The sequence below is a fragment of the Protomyces lactucae-debilis genome, assembly GCF_002105105.1.
Source record: "Protomyces lactucae-debilis strain 12-1054 chromosome Unknown BCR37scaffold_7, whole genome shotgun sequence".
Lineage (NCBI taxonomy): Eukaryota > Fungi > Ascomycota > Taphrinomycetes > Taphrinales > Protomycetaceae > Protomyces > Protomyces lactucae-debilis.
Window position 1 is genome coordinate 63,519 of NW_024467999.1, and position 20,020 is coordinate 83,538.

The window sequence follows — 20,020 nt, forward strand, 5'->3', positions numbered from 1 at the left end:
CGTGAGGGAGGAGACTGACAGCATCAGACAACCAGCTGCAACCACACCCACAAACCAACCAGGCATGGATGAGGAGTACGATGTCATTGTCCTGGGCACAGGGCTCACTGAATGTGTCCTCTCAGGCCTGCTCAGTGTCGAAGGCAAGAAGGTCCTGCACATGGTATGGAACAAAGCATCTGTCACCAACCCATACTGACAACACCAGGATCGCAACGATTATTACGGCGCGCACGTCATCTCCTACAGCACGAAACAAGCACCAAGAGCTAACTCATCTACAGTGAAAGCGCCAGTCTCAACCTGACGCAGACCTTTGAAAAGTTCCGCAAGGGCGAGCAGCCACCCACGGGATTGGGGAGGGACCGCGACTGGGCTATTGACTTGGTCCCCAAGTTCCTCATGGCAAACGGTGAACTCACAAACATGCTTGTTGTAAGTCACTTTTTTACTGCCCCTGACACATTGCAAACTGACACCATAGCACACGGATGTGACACGGTACCTTGAATTCAAGCAAATCTCTGGCTCGTACGTGTACCGTGATGGCCGTATTGCCAAAGTCCCAGCCACAGAGATGGAAGCTGTGCGCTCTTCGCTCATGGGCCTCTTCGAGAAGCGCCGCATGAAGCGCTTCTTGGAGTTCATTGGCGCATACAAGGAAGATGACGCAGCAACGCATCAGAGCCTCAATCTCGACCGCAACACAATGACGGAAGTGTACTACAAGTTTGGCTTGGAGAAGGGAACGCAAGACTTTATTGGACATGCCATGGCGCTGCATCTTGACGATGCCTACCTGAACCAGCCGGCACGAGAGACGTACAAGCGCATCGTGCTCTACCTCAACTCTGTTGCACGTTACGGCAAGTCACCTTACCTTTACCCTCTCTACGGACTCGGTGAGCTGCCTCAAGGCTTTGCGCGGCTATCTGCAATCTATGGCGGTACCTACATGCTTGACAAGAAGATTGATGAGATTGTGTATGAAGGTGGCAAAGCTGTAGGTGTCAAGAGTGGTGGCGAAACGGCACGCGCCAAGAAGATCATTGGTGACCCTTCCTACTTTCCTGAAAAGGTGAAGAAGGTGGGTCGTGTAATTCGAGCAACGTGTCTACTGACCCACCCTATCCCCAACACAGATGATGTTGACTCTGTGCAAATCATCATTCCACAAAACCAAATTGGCCGGAAGCATGATATCTACGTTGCACTGGTTAGTGCTACACACAATGTCTGCGCTAAGGGTCACTACCTTGCTGTGGTCTCGACAATGGTAGAGACGGACAACCCACAAGAAGAAATCCGACCAGGACTCAAGCTACTTGGTCCCATTTTGGACCAATTCACCAATATTAGTGATTTGTACGAGCCAACGACCAAAGGCGAGGACAATGTCTTTGTGTCGCGCTCGTACGATGCAACATCGCACTTTGAGACCACGACGGATGATGTCAACAGGATCTATCAGGAGATGGAGGGGAAGCCGTTGGTGCTTAAGCAGAGGCCAACACAAGCGGAAGAGGAAAATTTTAATGTCGCTCAGTGATGATCTCTTTCGTTATTCGTTACTCGTTGCGTTCGTAGTTTCTTTGGCAGCCATCTCAGTCATGTCTGCCTACTGGTTGCAAGTTTATTGCTTGGTTGCTGTGACGCTGTAGTAGAATGAGCCAATTTGGACAATGTCTGGCTCTGTCTGCCATGCTGAAGACTGTACACGCGGTCGCAATAGATGGCCTGGCCTGAATGAGATCATGATGAACTTGCCACCTTGTCGCAGTACTCGGGCAGAGGCTTCAATCTCTTGAAAGCAGTTAGCCTTGACATCCTCTGGTGGATCCCACAGGGAACAACCATCCAGCATGGCATCCATGACGCCCTTGTCAATGACCACATCAAAGAAGGCATCAGGATATGCCTCCAGCGATCGCACGTCGCCTACATCCCAGAGCATTTCGGGTTTATCAGCATGTCGTTGCTGCATGAGCTCTATACAACGTGGTGAAAAGTCTACAGAAGTGACATGCTTGTAGCCGCTTCGCCAAAGTTCTTCAGAGAGCGTCGAGGTACCACAGCCAAGCACGAGTATCTTGGAGGTAGCAGTCAGGTGAGGTGTCAAGACAGAAGAGATCTCAGAAAAGGTCTTGAACCAGTCATAGCCTTCTGCATGGTCATTCTCGTAGCGATCATCCCAGTATGCAGGTTTAGCTAGATCCTCTGCATCATTGGCAGCTGTGGCCATCAGCCCTTGTGTAGCAGTATAGCTGTCTTGTTGCCTGCTGGTACGATCAACTTTTTTGTTTGCTTCCCAGACCTTGCCCACTGACCAACTGTTTCATGAAGCAGCCCCGACCCTCGCCAGACCTGCTCGCCGATCGACGTATCTCACAAGCCAAAGTGTAGTCTCTCAATAGCCGCGCCTTCGTCTAGGCGCCCTTTTATTCATCTGAATACCCGTGATAAGAAGCGATGGCGGCCGTCTTTTCCTTTGACATCGAGGACGATACATCCTTTTCACGCGCGCGCTCAGCTCGAAGCGCGTCGCTGGATAGTAACGATGAGCACTATATCCCTGCATCATCACATGCAGGATCGCGTAAATCAACACCTAAAACAACAGCCATGTCGTCGCCTGCTGTATTTGCGCGCAAAATGGAGGATATCTCGGTAGATGACTTGCCCTCTATTGAAGCGATGCCATTGGCGGAAGATGATCAAGAGTATGAGATTGGCTTGGATGAGGATTTCGATAGCGTGGATGCGATTGACTTGAAGCGACTGTCGATGCGCCACTCAGCCGATGATTTTGAGCCCTTGAAAGTCTTGGGCAAGGGCGGGTATGGCAAAGTGATGCTTGTGAAGCAAAAGTCAACGGGCAGGTTGTTTGCTCAAAAGCAGCTGAAAAAGGCGAGCATGATTATCAGGGCCAAGACGATTGAGTATACAAAGTCAGAGCGCCAGATTCTGGAAGATGTTCGACATCCATTCATTGTCAAGCTGTTTTACGCATTTCAGGATCATCACAAGCTCTACCTTATCCTTGAGTACGCAGAAGGTGGCGAGCTCTGGACACATCTCGAGACGGAAAAGATGTTCTCTGAGCAAGTGGCGGCATTCTACGTCGCTGAACTGGTTTTGGCCCTGTCGCATCTCCACGCACAAGGCATCATCTACCGCGATCTAAAGCCAGAGAACTGTCTGCTTGATCGCGAGGGACACCTGATCTTGACTGACTTCGGCATCAGTAAAGTGGCAGAGGATGGTGCTGAATGTCGCAGCTTTTGCGGCACCACTGAGTACATGTGCCCTGAAATGTTGCTGGAGCAGCCGTATACCCTTGCTGCTGATTACTGGTCGCTCGGTGTCTTGCTCTTTGAACTTTGCGCCGGTCATCCACCGTTCAGCGGCAATAACAAGAAGAAGGTGCAAGACAAGATTCTATCCTCAAAGCTGACACTGCCCTTTTACATGTCAGCTGAGGCCAAAGACTTGATTGGCAAACTCCTGAAAAAGGTACCCAAGGTCAGGCTTGGTGCGCGCGGTGCTGAGGATGTGCCGGTCATCAAAGCGCACCGCTTCTTCCGCAAGCTAGATTGGCGAAAATTGGAGCAACGCGCTCTGGATCCGCCCATCCAGCCCATCATCACGGATCCAATCTTGGCGGAGAATTTCGCCGCTGAATTCACGTCGATGCCCCTGAATACACCCATCAGCCATGAAACAAAGACGGCTGCCGGTGTGGCGATTCCGAGTGAGCCTGTGATTGCAGAGGATTCACTGACTTTTGACAAGTTTACGTTTGTGGCGAGTCCAAATTTCTTCCAGCAGGCTGGGATGTGCTGAGGCAGGATATTTCGCCGTGTTGTTCATTGATAGAAGCGATGGTATAGATATGTAGCAAAGTAGAAGACGCCTTAGAGAGGTCTGTGCTGCCATCTGGTGGGCGAGATGTTTCGCGACCAAGCGCGACTGCTGGCCAAACCTCCGCAAGCCTCGATTCTCTTACAGGCTCTCTTGTCAGTGGCAGGAGTATCTGACAGGCTCATCATCATCAGTCAATCCTAGGTGCTATCTTTCGCACAGTTCTTTGTCGTGCTCCCACTGAATCTGGCCTTCGACACAGCAGCCACGGTCTTTTCTTCATGTCTTTTACAAATCAACGTCGCTAGTACGGGTAGCGATCAATCTAGCTAGGTCTTTATGAGTCAAGAAAGGCGACCGATGACTTCGCCTCAAGGGCCCACGATGCCGGCCGCATTCAACATCATGCACGCACGACGCATGAACCAGCGCGAACGCGCTCAACCCTCTCGAGCACAAGAACCCGCTGCACTCCAATATATCAGTCCAGCGCCACTCAGTGAAACGAAGCGTACGCCCCTGCAACAAAGACAAGCGCTCTGGCATCGCAAGTCTGCTAGTGTTGGACAGATTGGAATTGCCTTTTCCTCACCAGATGAAGCGCGCGCTTTGCAGGACCATCCCCTGACTGCGGAAGAGACAGATTCGCTCTTGGACAGCGTATTGGATCTCTACCACGAGACGGGCGATGTTTCTACACGGCCGAATGTAGATTTTGTGCAAGACATGCAGCGCTTGTCATTGCCCGAAACACTCAAGGACGAAGGTCTGACAAGCAGCAGTACACGCTCGACACCAATGACTTCGGGTGCTGCCACGTTCCATCCACTCGAAGTCTTCCAGGCGGCGCCTGCACAACAGCTGCCGAGCCAGCGTGATCGATATGGTTTCAGATGCGAATCGCAGCATGTGTCCTTAGAAGACTATAAGGCCTGGCAGAAACGCTACGAAGAACATCTCGTTCGTAGGCATTACAAATGGGATACATTGCTCAATGAAACATCTCAAGCGAATGCTGTACGGAGAAACGGCAGTGATATCGAATTCCCCGCTAGGTCAGCCAAATTACAGCGATACATCCGCAAGGGCATACCACCTGAATACCGCGGCCAAGCTTGGTTTCACTACGCAAATGGCCATGCATGTTTACGTGCACATCCGGGTCTTTACCATCGCCTGGCGGAACAAGCGTGTCGACTCTGTAGCGACGGTAACAATGACTTGATTGAACGAGATTTGCATCGCACATTCCCAGATAATATCCACTTCAAACCCGACGGCTACACTCGGACGGGACAGACTGCAAATGCTACTGCGTTCCAGGAAGAACCACCCATGATCGCTTCGTTGCGGCGCGTTTTGCAGGCATTCGCGCTCTATCGGCCACAAGTGGGCTATTGCCAATCACTCAATTTTATTGCGGCACTCTTCTTGCTGTTTATGCCGGAGGAGCGCGCTTTTTGGATGGTGGTGATTACCACAACGGATTATCTACCGCATGTGCATGATGCGAACTTAGAAGGCGCGAATGTCGACCAAGCAGTCTTGATGCTGGCAGTTCGAGAATGTCTGCCGTCAATATGGAGTCGTCTCGGCCAGGGCTTTGAAACGCCTTCTTCTCCACACCCTAGTACCATGTCGAATGCTAGTGGCGGGCGCGATGCACTCGGCTTCAGGAGACCTAGTCTGGGTAAACCGAATCCTGCATCCTCTGGCACAAAAGCTACACCACATGAAATTATTGGCAAGCTTCCTCCAATAACGCTAGTGACGGCTGCGTGGTTCATGTCTGCTTTCATTGGAATCCTACCTATCGAAACCACCCTTCGCGTCTGGGATTGCTTATTCTACGAAGGCTCAAAAGTCTTGTTTCGCATTGCCTTGACGATTTTGAAGCAAGGCGAACGCTCCATTCTCGCAGTCTCAGATCCGATTGAAATTTTTCAGGTTGTGCAGACGCTACCTCGTCAAATGATCGATGCGGGTGCATTGATGGAGGCGTGCTTCAAACGACGCAATGGAGTGGGTCATCTCTCGCAAAAAGAAGTAGATGCCAGGCGTCAGAAAGTTGCTGCAATCCGGGGAAGACAAGCGGCTACTGTCCTGGCTTCACAACCATCACCCACCATCTCAGTGGTAGAAGCACCTCCGAAGCATGGCATCAGGGAGCAAGTGTGGTCAAGTGGCCCGGAAGCGACTAGTTTGCCACGGCGATCGCGAGATGACCTTGCATTGGTCACGAAAGTGACACCGAGCCGGAAGCTGAGTGGTAGTACAAAGATTCGCAGCCGTTTCTTTTCTCATAATGCCTCTGAGGCTCCTTAATTGCTTGTCTATGGGGACGGACGTAATGGGGTGTTTCAGAAAGATGAAGACATTGTGTACTTGTGTAGTCAAGATCTGTAAGTAATCTGAATACTTGACCACGACTCCTTTTGCCAGCTTGCAATTCTGCCTCGCTGTTCTGTAGCTTGAAAGCTGCTATGCTCTTCTCGGAAGATAAGAAGCAGGGTTTTGAGCCATACAAAGACGACGAGGGCGAGCACGCTTGGGAGGTTCAGGTACCTCAAAGCCAACGCATCGCTCACATCACGCTCTTCTTTCGCTGCAAGCACGCTCTCAATGCGAGTGAAAAGTCTCGCTGTGGTCTTCGTGGCCTTGCTGTGACGCTACATGACCTTGAAGAAGCCAAAGAAGCAGCGCAAGCCTTGAAAAGAGACTCTATCGTTGGTGATGTCAATTCGCCACATCTCAAGATTGTCGAGTGCACACTGTCGCATGACGACGGTGCTCCTGTAGGCTTGACGAATATGAAGCCTTACTACGACGAGCACGGTGTGATGGCTGCCTGGGCCCACCCTGTCGATACATACACGGCTTCCCGCACAAGCTCCCGGTGCTACTCATGTTGCTATACACAAAATACGCTTGAGCAGCTCGCAAGCCAGTCCAGCCCGTCAGTTCAAGGCTCACACAACAAACACATCATTGGCATCAAAGGCAAGACAGATTCAGAGGGCGATTTTACAGCACTAGAGGTTATGGTGCAAGATGATCCAGCTGCTCACGCGCCGGAGCCTCGCAAGCGACGACGCTGGGGCAAAGAAGTCGATGAACGGTACAGCTGGGATACTGGACGCTGGCTCAACCGTGGCCTTTGCTTCCGCTGGAACCGCGAGCTGCGACGGACGGAGATGTATGTCGGAGGTTGAGGCAGGGAGGCTTCATTTCGCCTGTTTCGTCTTGTTTCTTCCTCAAACAATTCACAACCAAAGCACTTACCTACCCTTGGCCTCTCTCTCTTTCTGCCCATCTTGCGCTAGCTTACTCTTCATCCTCTACTCTTCGCCTCTCAATCTGCTTCGACGCCCATCAACGCGCGCATTCCGCGCCGCCTCGCTAGGCCTGTGCTGCCAAATCGATACACGCGCCAAAGGCATGACGACGCCCGCTTCAAAAGCACAGACGCCTGCAGGCCTACCAGCTATTGCGCTACGACATATGGCCGTCTCTTCTGCCTCATCAGCGACTGCCGTAGATGCAACAGAGTCAAGTAGGCATGCTGGGGAAAAGACAACACAGGAGTCCATTCGTCTTGCGAATCGTGCGCATTGGCAAGACCCAACCAATCCAGCGGCTGGCTTCAAGAATCCCTGGCCTTCGTATCGGAGTGCCTCGAAATGGAAAGTACTCAAGACGGCCATCTTTCATCCACCGCGCAAACCCATTCCAAAACGCATTCAGGAGCATTTTCCTGTGCGGATGCCAACTTGGCATGATTTCAAGGACGACAACATCAAGGCAACGTGGTTTGGGCATGCAAGCTTTCTTTTGGAGCTACCAGTAGAGACGCCGGCGCAAAAGCGAGGTGCGCGGATACTGCTAGACCCGGTCTTTTCTAAATACACGAGTCCACAAATTGCTGCCATGTTTGGACTTGGGCCCAAGCGATACTCGCAATTGCCGTGTGCTGTTGATGATTTGCCAGAGGTAGACATTGTCGTGCTCTCCCACAACCACTACGACCACCTCGACAAACCTACTCTGCGACAGCTCGAACGCAAGCATCCCAACCACATTCAATACCTCGTGCCACTCAACAATAGACAGCATCTAGAAGCCATTGGTATAGAGCCAGGGCGTATACGCGAGCTAGACTGGCGCGAAAGCACACAAGTCCATCTCCCAATCATTGGCGCACGCTTCTCAGCACTCTGTTGGCCAGCGCAACATGGATCCGCGCGAACGCCACTTGATGCAGACAAATCTTTATGGGCATCTTGGCTTGTTGAGACGCAGACGAGAGCAGCAGGACCAAAACGTATCTTTTTCGCTGGTGATACGGGTTATCGCGCAACGCTTGGTGATGGAAGAGAGGGCTTCCCCGTTTGTCCAACATTCAAAGAACTTGGCGTCAAATTTGAACATGGCATTCACCTCAGCATTATTCCTATTGGCCTCTTCCTACCACGCGAAATATTGTCTGGTGTGCATACTTGTCCCGAAGATGCAGTTGATTTGCATCGCGATCTGGGCAGTCTCAAGTCGCTTGGCTGTCATTTTGGTACTTTTCGAGGGAGTTTATCGAAGCATTATGAGGATGTACTAGAACCTGCGAGGCGGCTTCGAGCGTATGCAGCTCAAGAAGGGCTCGCTGAGGATGCATTTGTGACGGTAGCCATTGGTGGCAGTGTGGATGTATGAGGGATGGGTCTCGCAGCATGGGCGACTTTTGCATTCTTCTTCTCTGGCATATTTGAGAGTAGCTTTACCAAAAGGGCAGTGTAGAAGCAACCCAGGCCCGGCCGTATTCCATGATATGTGACTGTGCTACCCCGGATTCGAGGGCGACATCCAAACTGCCTGAGATGCTGCTCATCATCATGCGCTGTAATTGCCGCCTGTATTGAACTTCGCTACCCAGATAGGGCATGCAACTAAGTCTGTAATAGCTTGCGCTTGCTCACTGAAAGATGGCTGTCGTGGAAGACTAGTAAGCGCTTCATCCTTCGCCATGCGCCCCTTCCATGCTAACGTGCCTTGCATCAGTATGAGCGAGCGCCTCGCCTTTAAGCGCTCTCGAACGATTCGTGCCAATATCACCATCAAGGTACGTCGCGAGGCTCTATTTCCCAAAGGGCGCTCTTGAAGCTGAGCCGATGCTAACGCAGGCACTACAGCACTGGCAACTCAAAAATCTCCTCTGTTCAGCATCCTCCACAGCGCACAATCGCGAACAACTCCTCTATGTGTGCCGACATAGCGTGCGCACGCTCGACTTTGCAGCCTCATCGATCGGTCTTGCGGGGCCCAAATTTTCGTTTGAACCGAGATCACTGACATCGCGGTACGGCTGGATTGTTGCTGGTGCTGAACATGGCGTGCTAGCGATCCTCGATGATCGCGGCGACCCGAGCACGTTGCAGGAAGGTCTGCGCAAACAAGAAGTCACGATCGGTGGGTGTCTGGTGAATGGCATCCATTTGTACAGAAATGCAAATGGTGAAGAGGTTGCGCTGGTCAGCAGTAATGACCATACCCTCAAGTCTTATAATGTCTCGCAAGGGAGACTAGAACGACCTATGAGTATGCAAACGGCGATGAACCATGCAACCGTCTCTCCCGATGGACAGTGGATGATTGCAGTTGGGGATAATACAGAGTGCTACTTGTTCACGCAAGAAAGTGGCAGGTGGCGAAGACAAGGAAGTATGACGGTCTCGACAGATGCATGTTTTGCTACCGGGTTCTCTGCTTCAGGCCGCATGCTTGCTGTTGGTTCACAAGACGGGACCTGTTCACTGTTTGATATTCGCATGTTGTCAACAGGCAACCCATCGCAGCGCCAACCAGACCACAGTGGCATCCATGCAGCAGACCCAACGATCCGCTCTTATGGTGGTAGTACCATCAACAAGCAGTCCTGTCTCTTCCGCTGTCGTACCTCGCGACCTTTTCCTCATGGCAGCATTCGTGCCCTGGCATTTTCACCAAGTCCCCTCGACTTACTGGTCTTTACGGAGAGTACTTCCCATGCGACATTGCTTGATTGTCGTGATTTCTCACAGCCACAGCAGCGCTTGTCTGTACCACTGGCAGATACAGCGAGAGATAGGCATCACGGTGATGGGCACTATGGCATCGATGGACGAGATCGAGAGTTATCTGGTGTGTGCTGGAGCAGAAGTGGAAGTCAAGTGTTTGTTGGATCTGAGGAGACGGTGACGGGATGGACGATCAATGCGACTGAACGCCGCTGCTTCCCTTCGTTGGAGATGCGATGAGGAGAAGAAAAGTATCTAGGGGACGATCTAGTCCTGGCGATTTATATAATGTTATTGTTATGCTATCTTCCACGCTTTTGTCTAAGGTCCGGTCTTCCCAACCAGATTGCTTAGACTACTGATGGTATACAGAGCCTCTTAGCTTGTTGTAGAGTAACTTATAGTCCTCCCTTTGAGTTTTCCCATCTGACCACGACGCGTCAAGAAATCAAAACACAGACAAGGACACCTATCCATCAACGGCCAAGGACGTCTCTCCCTTGCGCGCATCAGAGGGCCTGCAGATATGCTCATGCAGAATACAAGCACAGTCTTGCCCTTCGTGCATCTGCTCGAAAAATTAAAAACCACAAAACGCGCCGGTTGGCTCAATGAATCCCTTTGCAATACAGAATCCATCGCGGATCATATGTATCGTATGGCCATGCTCACGCTTCTCTGCAATGACCCAGCACTGGATAAGACGCGTATGATGGCACTAGCGCTTGTGCATGACCTGGCAGAAGCGATTGTGGGTGATATTACACCGCGTGATAATGTCCCTAAACTTGAAAAGCAACGACTCGAACAAGCCGCTATGGAACACATCTGTACCGTCACGCTCCCTGTAGGCCATGCAGGAGCACGCAGGGATATCATGTCGTTATTCGAGGAGTATGAAGAACGGGCGAGTCCCGAGGCGCGGTATGTCAAGGATCTTGATACATTTGAGCTGCTTGTGCAAGTCACAGAGTATGAAGTGCGTGAGGGCTTTCGGAAAAATTTGGGTCACTTTCTCGATGGCAAAGAGACCATCAGTCATCCACAAGTCCGTGCTTGGCGTGATGAAGCCCTTAAGGAACGAGATGCACATTGGCATAAGTTCAAGATGGGTGAAGCTGCGCAAGAGAGCAATGATACGGTGCGTGCGGTCAAGCAGGCCCTTGAGGCAGAAGCCGATCAGGTCGCAACTTCTTAGGCACGCGCGATTTCTAATGAAAGAAGCATTCATCATAGACCAACCATTCAGCATTTCTATCTTGTCGTGTAAAACGAGTCTTCATTAAACGTAAAATTGGGAAGACATGCGATTGTCATCTGTAAAGACGAGTCTTGCTAGGCGATGCCGGACCAAGAAGCCAGCAATGCCAAAGAGTGCTTGTATGGTCATCATGCAGATGGTCAATGTATCCTCACGCATAGGTCCAAGTCGTACGAGTAAGACGCTAAGGAGCGTCAAGTTGGAACTTGAGAGGATGACGCCCGTATGTGGATGCCGTACAAGGCGAACGAGGTAGAGCCGTTCAAGCATAATAAGCAGAATGCGTTGTAGCGTGCTTGGAGGTCTCTCAAATTCGACAATACTGGCATCTACCAGACCTGTCTTTGCTTGAAACTTTGGCAGACGATGCCGTGGACACGGGATGATGTGGAAGAGCTGTGGTGCAGAGAGAACAAAATTGAAGACTTGCGGGATGAAGAAGAGCAGCATGGTCTTTGAAAAATGTCCCTGAATGCCCACTGTTGCAAAGGTCATGCCTGCAAAATAGCAAAACGTGTCGCCCACAAAGACAGAGGCAGGCCACCAGTTGTGGTAGAGTAGTGCTAAGCTCACGCCAAGGAAAGGCATGAGGAAGCAGGCTGAAAACAAGTGTGACTCGTAGGCAGGATGATTGAGGCCGACGTGCTCTTGAACGCCAGAGATGTACAGAAGGTCATTGGCGAGGATGCAACAGGCAATTACAACACTTTGACCGACTTCAACACCATTGACCCCTGCAAGGATGTTGATGCTATTGGTGCAAAAGATGGTCAGTGCCGCCATATAGGCGTAGTAGAGGAAGCCCAGGTCGACCAAGTCGCCAAAGTACGGTCGTAACGGTGTAGGCACGACAACGTACGTCACGCCATAATCCACGTAGTAGACCACAAGAAGCGGTATCGCAGCGAATGCTGGAATGAAGAATTTGTGCCGCCAACGAAGGTCAAAGAAATCGTCTGCAAGACCCAGCAGGATTGCTCCTTGTAAGGATAGGACCGCCGACAGATATGCGCCAAGCTTGTTATGTGGAAATGTGTCTCCGACAGTGACATGATCAGAGTCGTCAATACCCGCACCACGACCAGAAGCTTCCCAGCCAGCCTTGATGTGTTGGTAAAAGGCGAACGGTATAAACAAGATCATAATGAGGAGATAGACTACTGCTGAAATGACACCCATCGTCTCTGGCAACAATGGCTTTGTTGGCTTTCCCAAGTCCTTGCCGGAAACACCCTTTCTCAAAAAGGCCGCAGCGCTCTGGGGTATCAAGATGACCGTCATGACGAATCCGCAGATCGACATGCCGATGTTGATGCGCAGTGCATCTTGGCTGGCAAACAGCGGGACTGTCGTAGCGAGTATCACACCCAGCACGCCCTTGCTGATCATACTGAGGCCGACCCGCCAATGCTCAGCGAGGCACTTGCGATCCGTGTGAGTGTGCAGTTGTCGCGACGCTCTTCTTGTCGCGTCTTTAAATTTTGGTGGCAGCAGGTTCAGATGGCACGCTCAGCCTCTTCCTCAAGCGCAACCTCATCCAGGTCGTCCTCTTCCTCTGAATCACGCACCTCCTCGAGCACAAATCGTTTAGCCTTGCTTGGACTGAGCGGGCTTGTCTCTGACGCTGGGCGTTTTGAGGACTCAAGAGTTGCGGGTTCCAACACTTCAGAGACTTCTGCATCGACCGATGGCGGCTCTTCAACCGGCAATTCCGCCCTATTGATAGTAGAAGAAGTCTCCGGAGGGGGATGCATCTCCCTAAACCTTTGAGTACCAACTGATCGACTCAATGCGTCCAAATCCATCTCCTGGAAGCCAGAACCTACAATACGCACAGGCACGCCCTCAGGCCGTGCCAACATTGCACCGCCAACTTTCTGAACTGCGCAGTAACGTAATGCAGCAGCATCATCCGCACTCAGGCGTACAGGTGGGAAATCGCGATACAGCAATAATCGTGTCGAACAGGCGTCTTGCCACGCATCTCCCAAGGAAGCCACAAGTGTTGCCCCTGACCCTGCCGCCACGCGTGTCGTCAGCTTACAGAGCACCAAAATGATGATTTGACAGCTTGCAGCCAAAGTTTGTAGAGTTTGTGCGAGTAGCTTCGTGACCCGTGCTCGTCGTGCCGATTGTGACTCGCCGGGTGCTGCGGACCGGCTGTCTTCTGGTGGGAAGGCAGCGTTGAAGAGCGTTGTCAAGTCGTCAATCACGAGCAACTTTGTGTCTTTTGTCAAGAATATGGGCAGATCGCCATCAGGAGCATGAAGTAGCATGGCCATGAGGGCGGGCAAGGAGGCAACTCGCCTGGTTTTGACCCTTGAAAGTTTGGCCATTTCAACATCCGTATCAAACGCATTCGTTGAAATCATGTCCCGCAGTCTAGTCGCAGGAAGTCTCTGCGAGCACTCCAGCCAACTGATTAATGTCTCATCCTTGTCTGAAGGTTCGACACTGGCAGTTGCCGCACCTTGTTTCTCCGCATGGTCTTCAAGTATGTGTGCTGCCATATACATTGCAAATGCCGTCTTTCCAGATCCAGGCGGACCATAGACTTCTGTCAGCAGTCCTGGAACTAGACCACCACGCAGTTGTCTGTCGATGGTTGGTAGACCTGTTTCAAGAACATTTGGCGTGTGTTGAAGGGCTTGTGAAAGGCTGACTGTTGGCAACCGGTCTGTCATTAGCAGTTGAACTCTACCGATTCAGTAGAATACCTTTGATGTTCTTCAAGTGCGACGAACCAGCTTGTGACTGACCAGCCATGCGAGAGAATGTCTCGTGTGATGTCTTGTCGCGCTTCATGTCACAAAGTCGCGCTAGAAATGCATTACACAGGATCAGATGGCAAGCAATGGGAAACGGACAAAGGCTATGGCGTATTGAACAGCCTGCTACTTCAACAAACAAGTGCAGAGGCACAGCACTCAAGCAGCTTCCACATTCACTGCTGCAGCCACAGCAGGCACACCTTCCGTTACTGGGCCAGGCGCAACAGGTGCAGCGGCCTCTGAAGGCACAGGCATCCCGGCCATGGGCGCATTCTTCGCCTCTGTCGCACTCCTGCACAAGGGACAACTATTCCTGCCCGTGGTCAACCACGTATCAATACACTCCCGATGAAACACATGCGAACATTTTGACAAACTTCTGCACGTCTCGCCTGCTTCAAAGTCAGACAGACAAATCAAACATCGATTCTCCAACTCTGCGCTCATCTCATCCAAGTCGTGCGTGGGACCAGCCCGTTCAATATCCTCTTCTGCTGCTGTTTCTGGTTTTGCAGGACCAATCAAGTTGCCTAGCAGCATCATATCTTCGTAAGTCGGCGAGTCGGTGAACAGGCTGGGTGTTGTCAACAGCGGGTGATTCTCTGGGTAGGTCCCACCAAGCACATAAATAATCCACGATCGCGTTTGTGCAGCACCATTGTTCTCAGCAGCAGTACTCTGCTCTGGTCGAACCTCGGACGGAGTTGGTTCACCAGACGAGAAGGGTCGCCATTGTGATCGCCGTCGTCGTCGCTGAAGGTTTGCTGAAACTCGAGAAGCGCGTGACGCAATTTCGCTGGCAGGATCTGGCTGAGAGGCTGCAGCATTATCACCACCAAATGAACGTAGTCGATCCAAGACTGAGTCCAAGAGACCTGTTCGTTCCTCCTGCTGAGGGGTAGTATTGGTGGTAGTTGCTTCTTGCCGCGAACGAATAGGTGCTTCGGATGTGACTTCAGGTTCGTCTGCTGCCTGACCTTGCTCTTGCTCCACTTCAGAAGCCACAACATCCTCAGTCATGGTCACATCTTCCTCTCCTTCCGCTCGTTCTGTAATCTCCTCACTTGTGGTCACACCTTGCGATGCAGTACCAGAAACCAGTCCGGCTTGCGACTCTTGAGTATGCGAACGCGTAGTAGGAGGTCGATACGCAGGCGGTTGCATCTGTCCCAATGTCTCCAAGAAAGGTGGCACCTGTGGATCTCCCGGTGATCCATCTTCTCTTGGCGGAACACTGCGAATCCCAACAATGATAATGGGTACCATTCTTCCCTCACCTTCCGTCGCCGCCGGTGCGCCATGAATGCTCACTGCACTGTTGAAACGAAACATGCGGAAAAAGTTGAGTGGTTGCTGGGATCCTTCCTCTGGCTCACCGCCACCCAGAATATTGCCTCCGTTGCGCAAGGCTTGTGCCAACTGACCTGATTGCAAGGCTGCGAGGAAACCGTCGAAGCTACCATCCACAAGATCTCCCTGACTCGATGATTCTGTATCAGTAACGGCAGGTTGATCTGCTGTCGTCGTCTCCTGTAAAGTCGATGGCGTTGCAGGTGTATGCTGAGCAGCTAAATCGCGACCACGTCGAAGAGCGCCAGTCTGGTCACGTCCAACGAGCGATGCAGCCGTTGCAGCCGCAGCAACACTAAGTAATCTTGATAGCATACCAGCCTGATCCTCGCCCGGTAGTGCAGACACGACTTCACCTGGTGATTGACCAGAACCATTGAGTCGACGCGCTTCGCCCGCAGAGTGTGGTGCACGCGACGCGGCTGGTCTTTGCGAAGTATTGGGTGACGAATGCGATCGCTGCGTAGAGGGCCGTCCAGTAGAGTCAGCACTACCATGTCGGCCGTTAAGACGAGCTCGCAAACGTGACATGGATCTGGGAGATTCTGGCAGATTGGAGGGCATGGGCGATGGAGGCCGTGAAGAGGATGATGAGCGCACATAGTATCGTGGTGTTCCCGTGTTGGGCAAAGCCGTGTCGGACTGCGCTCTGTCTTGCAACAGTGCACTCAGATTGTCCGCGGAATCTCCAGATTGCTGTTGCTCAGCATTCAGATGCGACTGAGAGGTTGCGCGACGAAGTGGACGTGAGTCACTTTGAGGCTGCCTTTGTGCAGCGTCCAGGTTGGAGCGAGAGCGTGTAGCTGGCCCAAGATGACCGGATAGGTTGCTTGTGCCATACCTGTTCCATAAGCCAGCCGATTCTGAGTTCTCTGAAGAGGCATTTCGTGCATTAGCCAACGCTATAGCATGCGCTTCTGTTGGCCGCGTGCGTCGATCTGAGTAGATACTGCTGCTTTCGCTTGGTATCCGTGAGAGCTCTGGGGTGTGGTGTACAAGAACAGGCTGAGATTCTTCTGTATGTTCTGTAGGTTCATTGGACTCCTCGTCCGCAAGTGGAATGATTGCCGATGCAGAAGTCATAGCAGTGTCGTAAGTCTCGTCATTGAAATCAGTGAGCGGTGTATCTCTCTGAAGACCATCTGCACCGATGTAATGACTCAAGTCAGGCACAGGCTGGCGCATATGCAGATCACCAATCGGTATAGCCATATCATCCCTTGTTTCACGAGGTGGCGAATGCGCCTGTGATGTGACAGATTCACCTCCAGACGGATGCGCATGCGATGTCGATGCCCTTGACTTGCTACCCGACTTGAATGGGTTTGCAAAGCTAGAGAGACGATTTCGAAGCCTGTTGACTCGCGAATCTGTTTTCCGCTGTGCACTTCCACGCGATGCTGTGGTGCGCTCAAAGCTCTCGATCGCTGTTGATCCACACGCTGCATCCAACTCCATCGTATCCTTTGGAGGCGTTCCTTGCGCAATGGAGGCTTGCGCTGATGTACTGCCTGTCATGACGAGGTCTGCATTGTGCCGACCAGACAACTCGCTTAGTCTACTGCTGCGCCGACGCCTAGATTGTGATGGCTCCCCTGCACTGGACGATGCCGTGTTGCCCATGGCAGAATGGCGTCTCTTGTTGGACTCTGACAATGCTGACAAGAGTGAATTAGGGAGGTCGATGACTGTGTGACTTGTGCCTTGCGCTGGACTATGTGTTCTCTGCGCAACGACAGTAGAGGACGTGACACACTCCACAGGATGTACCTTGAGAGCCTTGCGCGTCCTGCGTGAGCTCTAGATGGCTGCTTGATTGGGAGGGGCCCTGGCAGATGCGACTTGGCGCTGTGGTGCCGCTGGTGGTGGTGGTCTGTCTGAATCATCCAAACGCGGCTCAAAGGAGACGAGCACGCGCAGACGACACACACTCAAAGACAAAAAGGGGCCAACCAAAGAGAGAGCATAGACAAAGAGCTCAAGAGCTGTGCCTATGTCTCGCTGAATAGACAAGTCAAGTCATCTATAGCTATGTTATTCTGCTTTCGAAGCTCCAAATTAGTCCTTTTTTTGCTGTCATTGCTCTTCTGTCCCTTGGCTTCGGCCTCGAGAGGAGACCAGCTGGACAAGTTCCAAGCATGCGTCAAGGAAAACATTGCTCATCGCTGTACACAAGATGGGTATCGACTACAATCGGGCCAGCTGCCGCTAGCACTTCGCTTGACAGGGTGGACTTGTGCATCAGATATTGATTATCAGTGTCAACGTGCCATCACAGACTACATGGTCAAGAATGGAGAGGAAGTCGAGCAGTTTCACGGAAAATGGCCTTTTCATCGCGTCCTTGGCATTCAAGAGCCTGCTAGTGTACTATTTTCTATTCTCAATGGGTATGTGCATGTTCGCGGCCTGCGAAAAGTCCGCGCACAGGTTTCCAGTGCCTTTCCCATGCGCAGATTCTATGTCATCTTTGCCTACGTCGGCATGAATGCATGGCTCTGGTCTACCATCTTCCACATTCGTGACTTCAACTTTACGGAAAAGATGGATTACTTTTCTGCCGGAGCGTATGTCCTCTACGGCTTATTTTACGCAGTCATTCAGGTCTTTCAGCTATACAAGCGGCCAAGTTATCATCTCTTCCTGGTCATATGGGCAGCGGTATGCCTCGTGTGCTATCTGGCTCATATTGGCTACCTCACTTTTGTCATTTTTGACTACGGTTATAACATGCTTGCAAATGTTGTGGTTGGCAGTCTACACGGTCTCATCTGGCTCTTTTATTCCCTATGCAAAGGCCATCTCTCCCCAAAGAGTCCCGCACACGGACGCGTGGCCAAACAACCAGCGCCGATTGTCTTGATGCTGGCATGTGCCATGGCACTTGAGCTTTTGGACTTTAGTCCGTGGTTCTTCATGATCGATGCCCACTCCCTTTGGCATTTGGCGACCATACCCATCACGGCGATGTGGTATAATTTTCTCGTCTCGTACGCTATGCTCCATCAGTCAGAGGTTGATAAAAGCTTGCGTGCCTTACTATGAGTGGCCAGAGTCAGGCGAGGTACCGCGGTCAAATTCCATTGTACGAAGATCCACTTTTTGTTTTTGCGTTCAAGAACATCGTCCAGTCAAAAATGGACCTTACTCGTGTTCCCAGTATGGAGAGGATGTCGAGCGATTCCATGGCAATGGCCGTTCCTCGCGTCCTGGGCATTCAAGAATGTGATCAACAGCCACACGTATGTCCTAGATTTGCGCAATACGCTCACGGATATCCCAACGCAAGAGCAACCAGACAGACTCGCTTTGCATGATTACTTGAGATCTGCAGCACCTCCAATCTTGCTTTCCTATGTGGCACGGAATTGACAGATGCTTGAGGGTGTCTTCTGGTCCGTCCGATCCAAACAGGCAGAGGTTGCAATCGCTTCCGACGGTATCAAGCTAGCGGATTTCGAGAGATCTGCAAGCTCAAGCATGATCACTTGACGTGCCTTCCTATCCGTATCTTTCCATAGAACACATCTTACTATATTAGATATTGAGCATATTGAGAACGATCACGCTAGGTACCACTGCCCCTACGAACCTGCTTCTGCTTACCCGCGGTAATATCTATCACACGTCAGGCCTTGCACCCAACAAGTATTTGTCATTCATTTATCGAATCTGCCGAGGGCATCAGAGAGTATGTCTGATATATGTACGGGGTCGCATTTGAGACCTGAATACGCGAGAGGATTCGATTCCTTCTGTTGAAACTTGAAATGGTAGCCACAAGAATGGCTTTTACCAAGTTCCACAGTCAAGCAGGCAGGGTGACTCCCTGACTATTGGCAAAATGTCACATAACCCCTGTGCGTGGCCTGGGGAAACGCTTTGTCGACATGGTCTATGCAGCGCGCCTTGTAGTGTCTGAATCAGTAGAGCTTGAAGTTGGCCGGGGCCCGGTGGCCATGGTAACCCATCTCGTCCACATTCGAGTGTGCGACAAAAGATTGTAAAGATTGAAAGACTGCAGTTGGCCTTGAACGAACTTCACAGAACAGCCTACAACACCACATCAAGCAGAGGCAGTATAGGTAAGAGACTTACACATGGCACAAGATGACAGCTTCTCTGGACCAATGAAGGATTCATATAATGAATTCTGCAATTCTGACTAGACATGTGCAAGGCCCTTCGGATCTTATGCAAGTCCTGCTTGAAGATGCCAACACTGCTGAGGCCTTAGCAATGCTCGACTCTTATGCCCAGTTCGGGATAACTTGCTAACATGTAGATAGGAAGATTGTTGAGACTGCGACCAGTCAGAAACCATCGCCGCCAACGGAGGAAGCACTGCAAGCTTGCTAATTTTGAATGATGAACAATTTTACCTACATTACCTGAGGCGCACAAGCGTTCAGTGACGTTAGAAAAAGATTTGAGTTTCTACTGATAACCAAAATACAAGCGAGCAGCACCTCACCAAGTTGGCGGGATCGAGTCTGACTGGAGATGCGCGGCTACTATTGTTTGTAAACGGACAAGAGGTACGATGAAGAGAGCAAACGTCTATTAACCCAGCTCTTCGATCTGGCCATGACTCTACTGGAGCTTGAGCTAGACATGAGACCGACTAGTTACCTGTCTGAGAACCCTTTCCGTTTGCAATGCAGGTCAAATTTAGATCCGTTTAGTATGTAGTCATCATATGGTAGCTCTAAATGATTGAGACAACAGCAAAA

At 51.3% G+C, this 20,020-nt stretch overlaps 11 protein-coding genes across 11 annotated transcripts; 7 read left to right on the top strand and 4 right to left on the bottom strand.

The window, feature by feature from the left end:
- Positions 1-64: 64 nt before the first annotated feature.
- Positions 65-1,549, top strand: BCR37DRAFT_402359 (putative secretory pathway GDP dissociation inhibitor 1; the record flags this gene model as incomplete). The annotated part of the gene is made up of 4 exons (XM_040871906.1): positions 65-163; positions 209-231; positions 285-435; positions 485-1,549. 4 exons carry the CDS (start codon positions 65-67, stop codon positions 1,547-1,549), a joined length of 1,338 nt encoding a protein of 445 aa, XP_040725935.1.
- Positions 1,550-1,729: 180 nt separating this feature from the next.
- BCR37DRAFT_337895 (S-adenosyl-L-methionine-dependent methyltransferase) lies at positions 1,730-2,197 on the bottom strand (the record flags this gene model as incomplete). The annotated part of the gene is made up of 1 exon (XM_040867284.1): positions 1,730-2,197. A coding segment is annotated over one exon (468 nt), but the record flags the coding sequence as incomplete, so codon positions are not given.
- Positions 2,198-2,784: 587 nt separating this feature from the next.
- Positions 2,785-3,843, top strand: BCR37DRAFT_345959 (kinase-like domain-containing protein; the record flags this gene model as incomplete). Its single annotated transcript, XM_040867651.1, has 1 exon — positions 2,785-3,843. The coding sequence occupies one exon, from the start codon at positions 2,785-2,787 to the stop codon at positions 3,841-3,843; it is 1,059 nt and encodes a 352-aa protein (XP_040725937.1).
- An 891-nt stretch (positions 3,844-4,734) lies between these two features.
- BCR37DRAFT_341243 (rab-GTPase-TBC domain-containing protein) lies at positions 4,735-5,946 on the top strand (the record flags this gene model as incomplete). The annotated part of the gene is made up of 2 exons (XM_040867386.1): positions 4,735-5,491; positions 5,585-5,946. Coding segments are annotated over 2 exons (1,119 nt in total), but the record flags the coding sequence as incomplete, so codon positions are not given.
- Positions 5,947-7,494: 1,548 nt separating this feature from the next.
- BCR37DRAFT_336960 (beta-lactamase superfamily domain-containing protein) lies at positions 7,495-8,547 on the top strand (the record flags this gene model as incomplete). The annotated part of the gene is made up of 1 exon (XM_040867244.1): positions 7,495-8,547. A coding segment is annotated over one exon (1,053 nt), but the record flags the coding sequence as incomplete, so codon positions are not given.
- Positions 8,548-9,020: 473 nt separating this feature from the next.
- BCR37DRAFT_346078 (WD40-repeat-containing domain protein) lies at positions 9,021-10,145 on the top strand (the record flags this gene model as incomplete). Its single annotated transcript, XM_040867660.1, has 2 exons — positions 9,021-9,679; positions 9,767-10,145. The coding sequence occupies 2 exons, from the start codon at positions 9,021-9,023 to the stop codon at positions 10,143-10,145; spliced, it is 1,038 nt and encodes a 345-aa protein (XP_040725940.1).
- Positions 10,146-10,342: 197 nt separating this feature from the next.
- BCR37DRAFT_378612 (HD domain-containing protein) lies at positions 10,343-11,192 on the top strand. The gene has a single exon (XM_040869078.1). The coding sequence runs from the start codon at positions 10,432-10,434 to the stop codon at positions 11,101-11,103; it is 672 nt and encodes a 223-aa protein (XP_040725941.1). The 5' UTR covers positions 10,343-10,431; the 3' UTR covers positions 11,104-11,192.
- BCR37DRAFT_409721 (putative UDP-N-acetylglucosamine--dolichyl-phosphate N-acetylglucosaminephosphotransferase) lies at positions 11,188-12,447 on the bottom strand (the record flags this gene model as incomplete). The annotated part of the gene is made up of 1 exon (XM_040872162.1): positions 11,188-12,447. The coding sequence occupies one exon, from the start codon at positions 12,445-12,447 to the stop codon at positions 11,188-11,190; it is 1,260 nt and encodes a 419-aa protein (XP_040725942.1).
- Positions 12,448-12,662: 215 nt separating this feature from the next.
- BCR37DRAFT_397919 (P-loop containing nucleoside triphosphate hydrolase protein) lies at positions 12,663-13,971 on the bottom strand (the record flags this gene model as incomplete). Its single annotated transcript, XM_040871748.1, has 2 exons — positions 12,663-13,828; positions 13,884-13,971. 2 exons carry the CDS (start codon positions 13,969-13,971, stop codon positions 12,663-12,665), a joined length of 1,254 nt encoding a protein of 417 aa, XP_040725943.1.
- Positions 13,972-14,021: 50 nt separating this feature from the next.
- BCR37DRAFT_378614 (uncharacterized protein) lies at positions 14,022-17,156 on the bottom strand. The gene has a single exon (XM_040869079.1). The coding sequence runs from the start codon at positions 16,908-16,910 to the stop codon at positions 14,094-14,096; it is 2,817 nt and encodes a 938-aa protein (XP_040725944.1). The 5' UTR covers positions 16,911-17,156; the 3' UTR covers positions 14,022-14,093.
- A 162-nt stretch (positions 17,157-17,318) lies between these two features.
- Positions 17,319-18,332, top strand: BCR37DRAFT_386688 (Mn2+ homeostasis protein Per1; the record flags this gene model as incomplete). The annotated part of the gene is made up of 1 exon (XM_040870461.1): positions 17,319-18,332. One exon carries the CDS (start codon positions 17,319-17,321, stop codon positions 18,330-18,332), a length of 1,014 nt encoding a protein of 337 aa, XP_040725945.1.
- Positions 18,333-20,020: the final 1,688 nt, after the last annotated feature.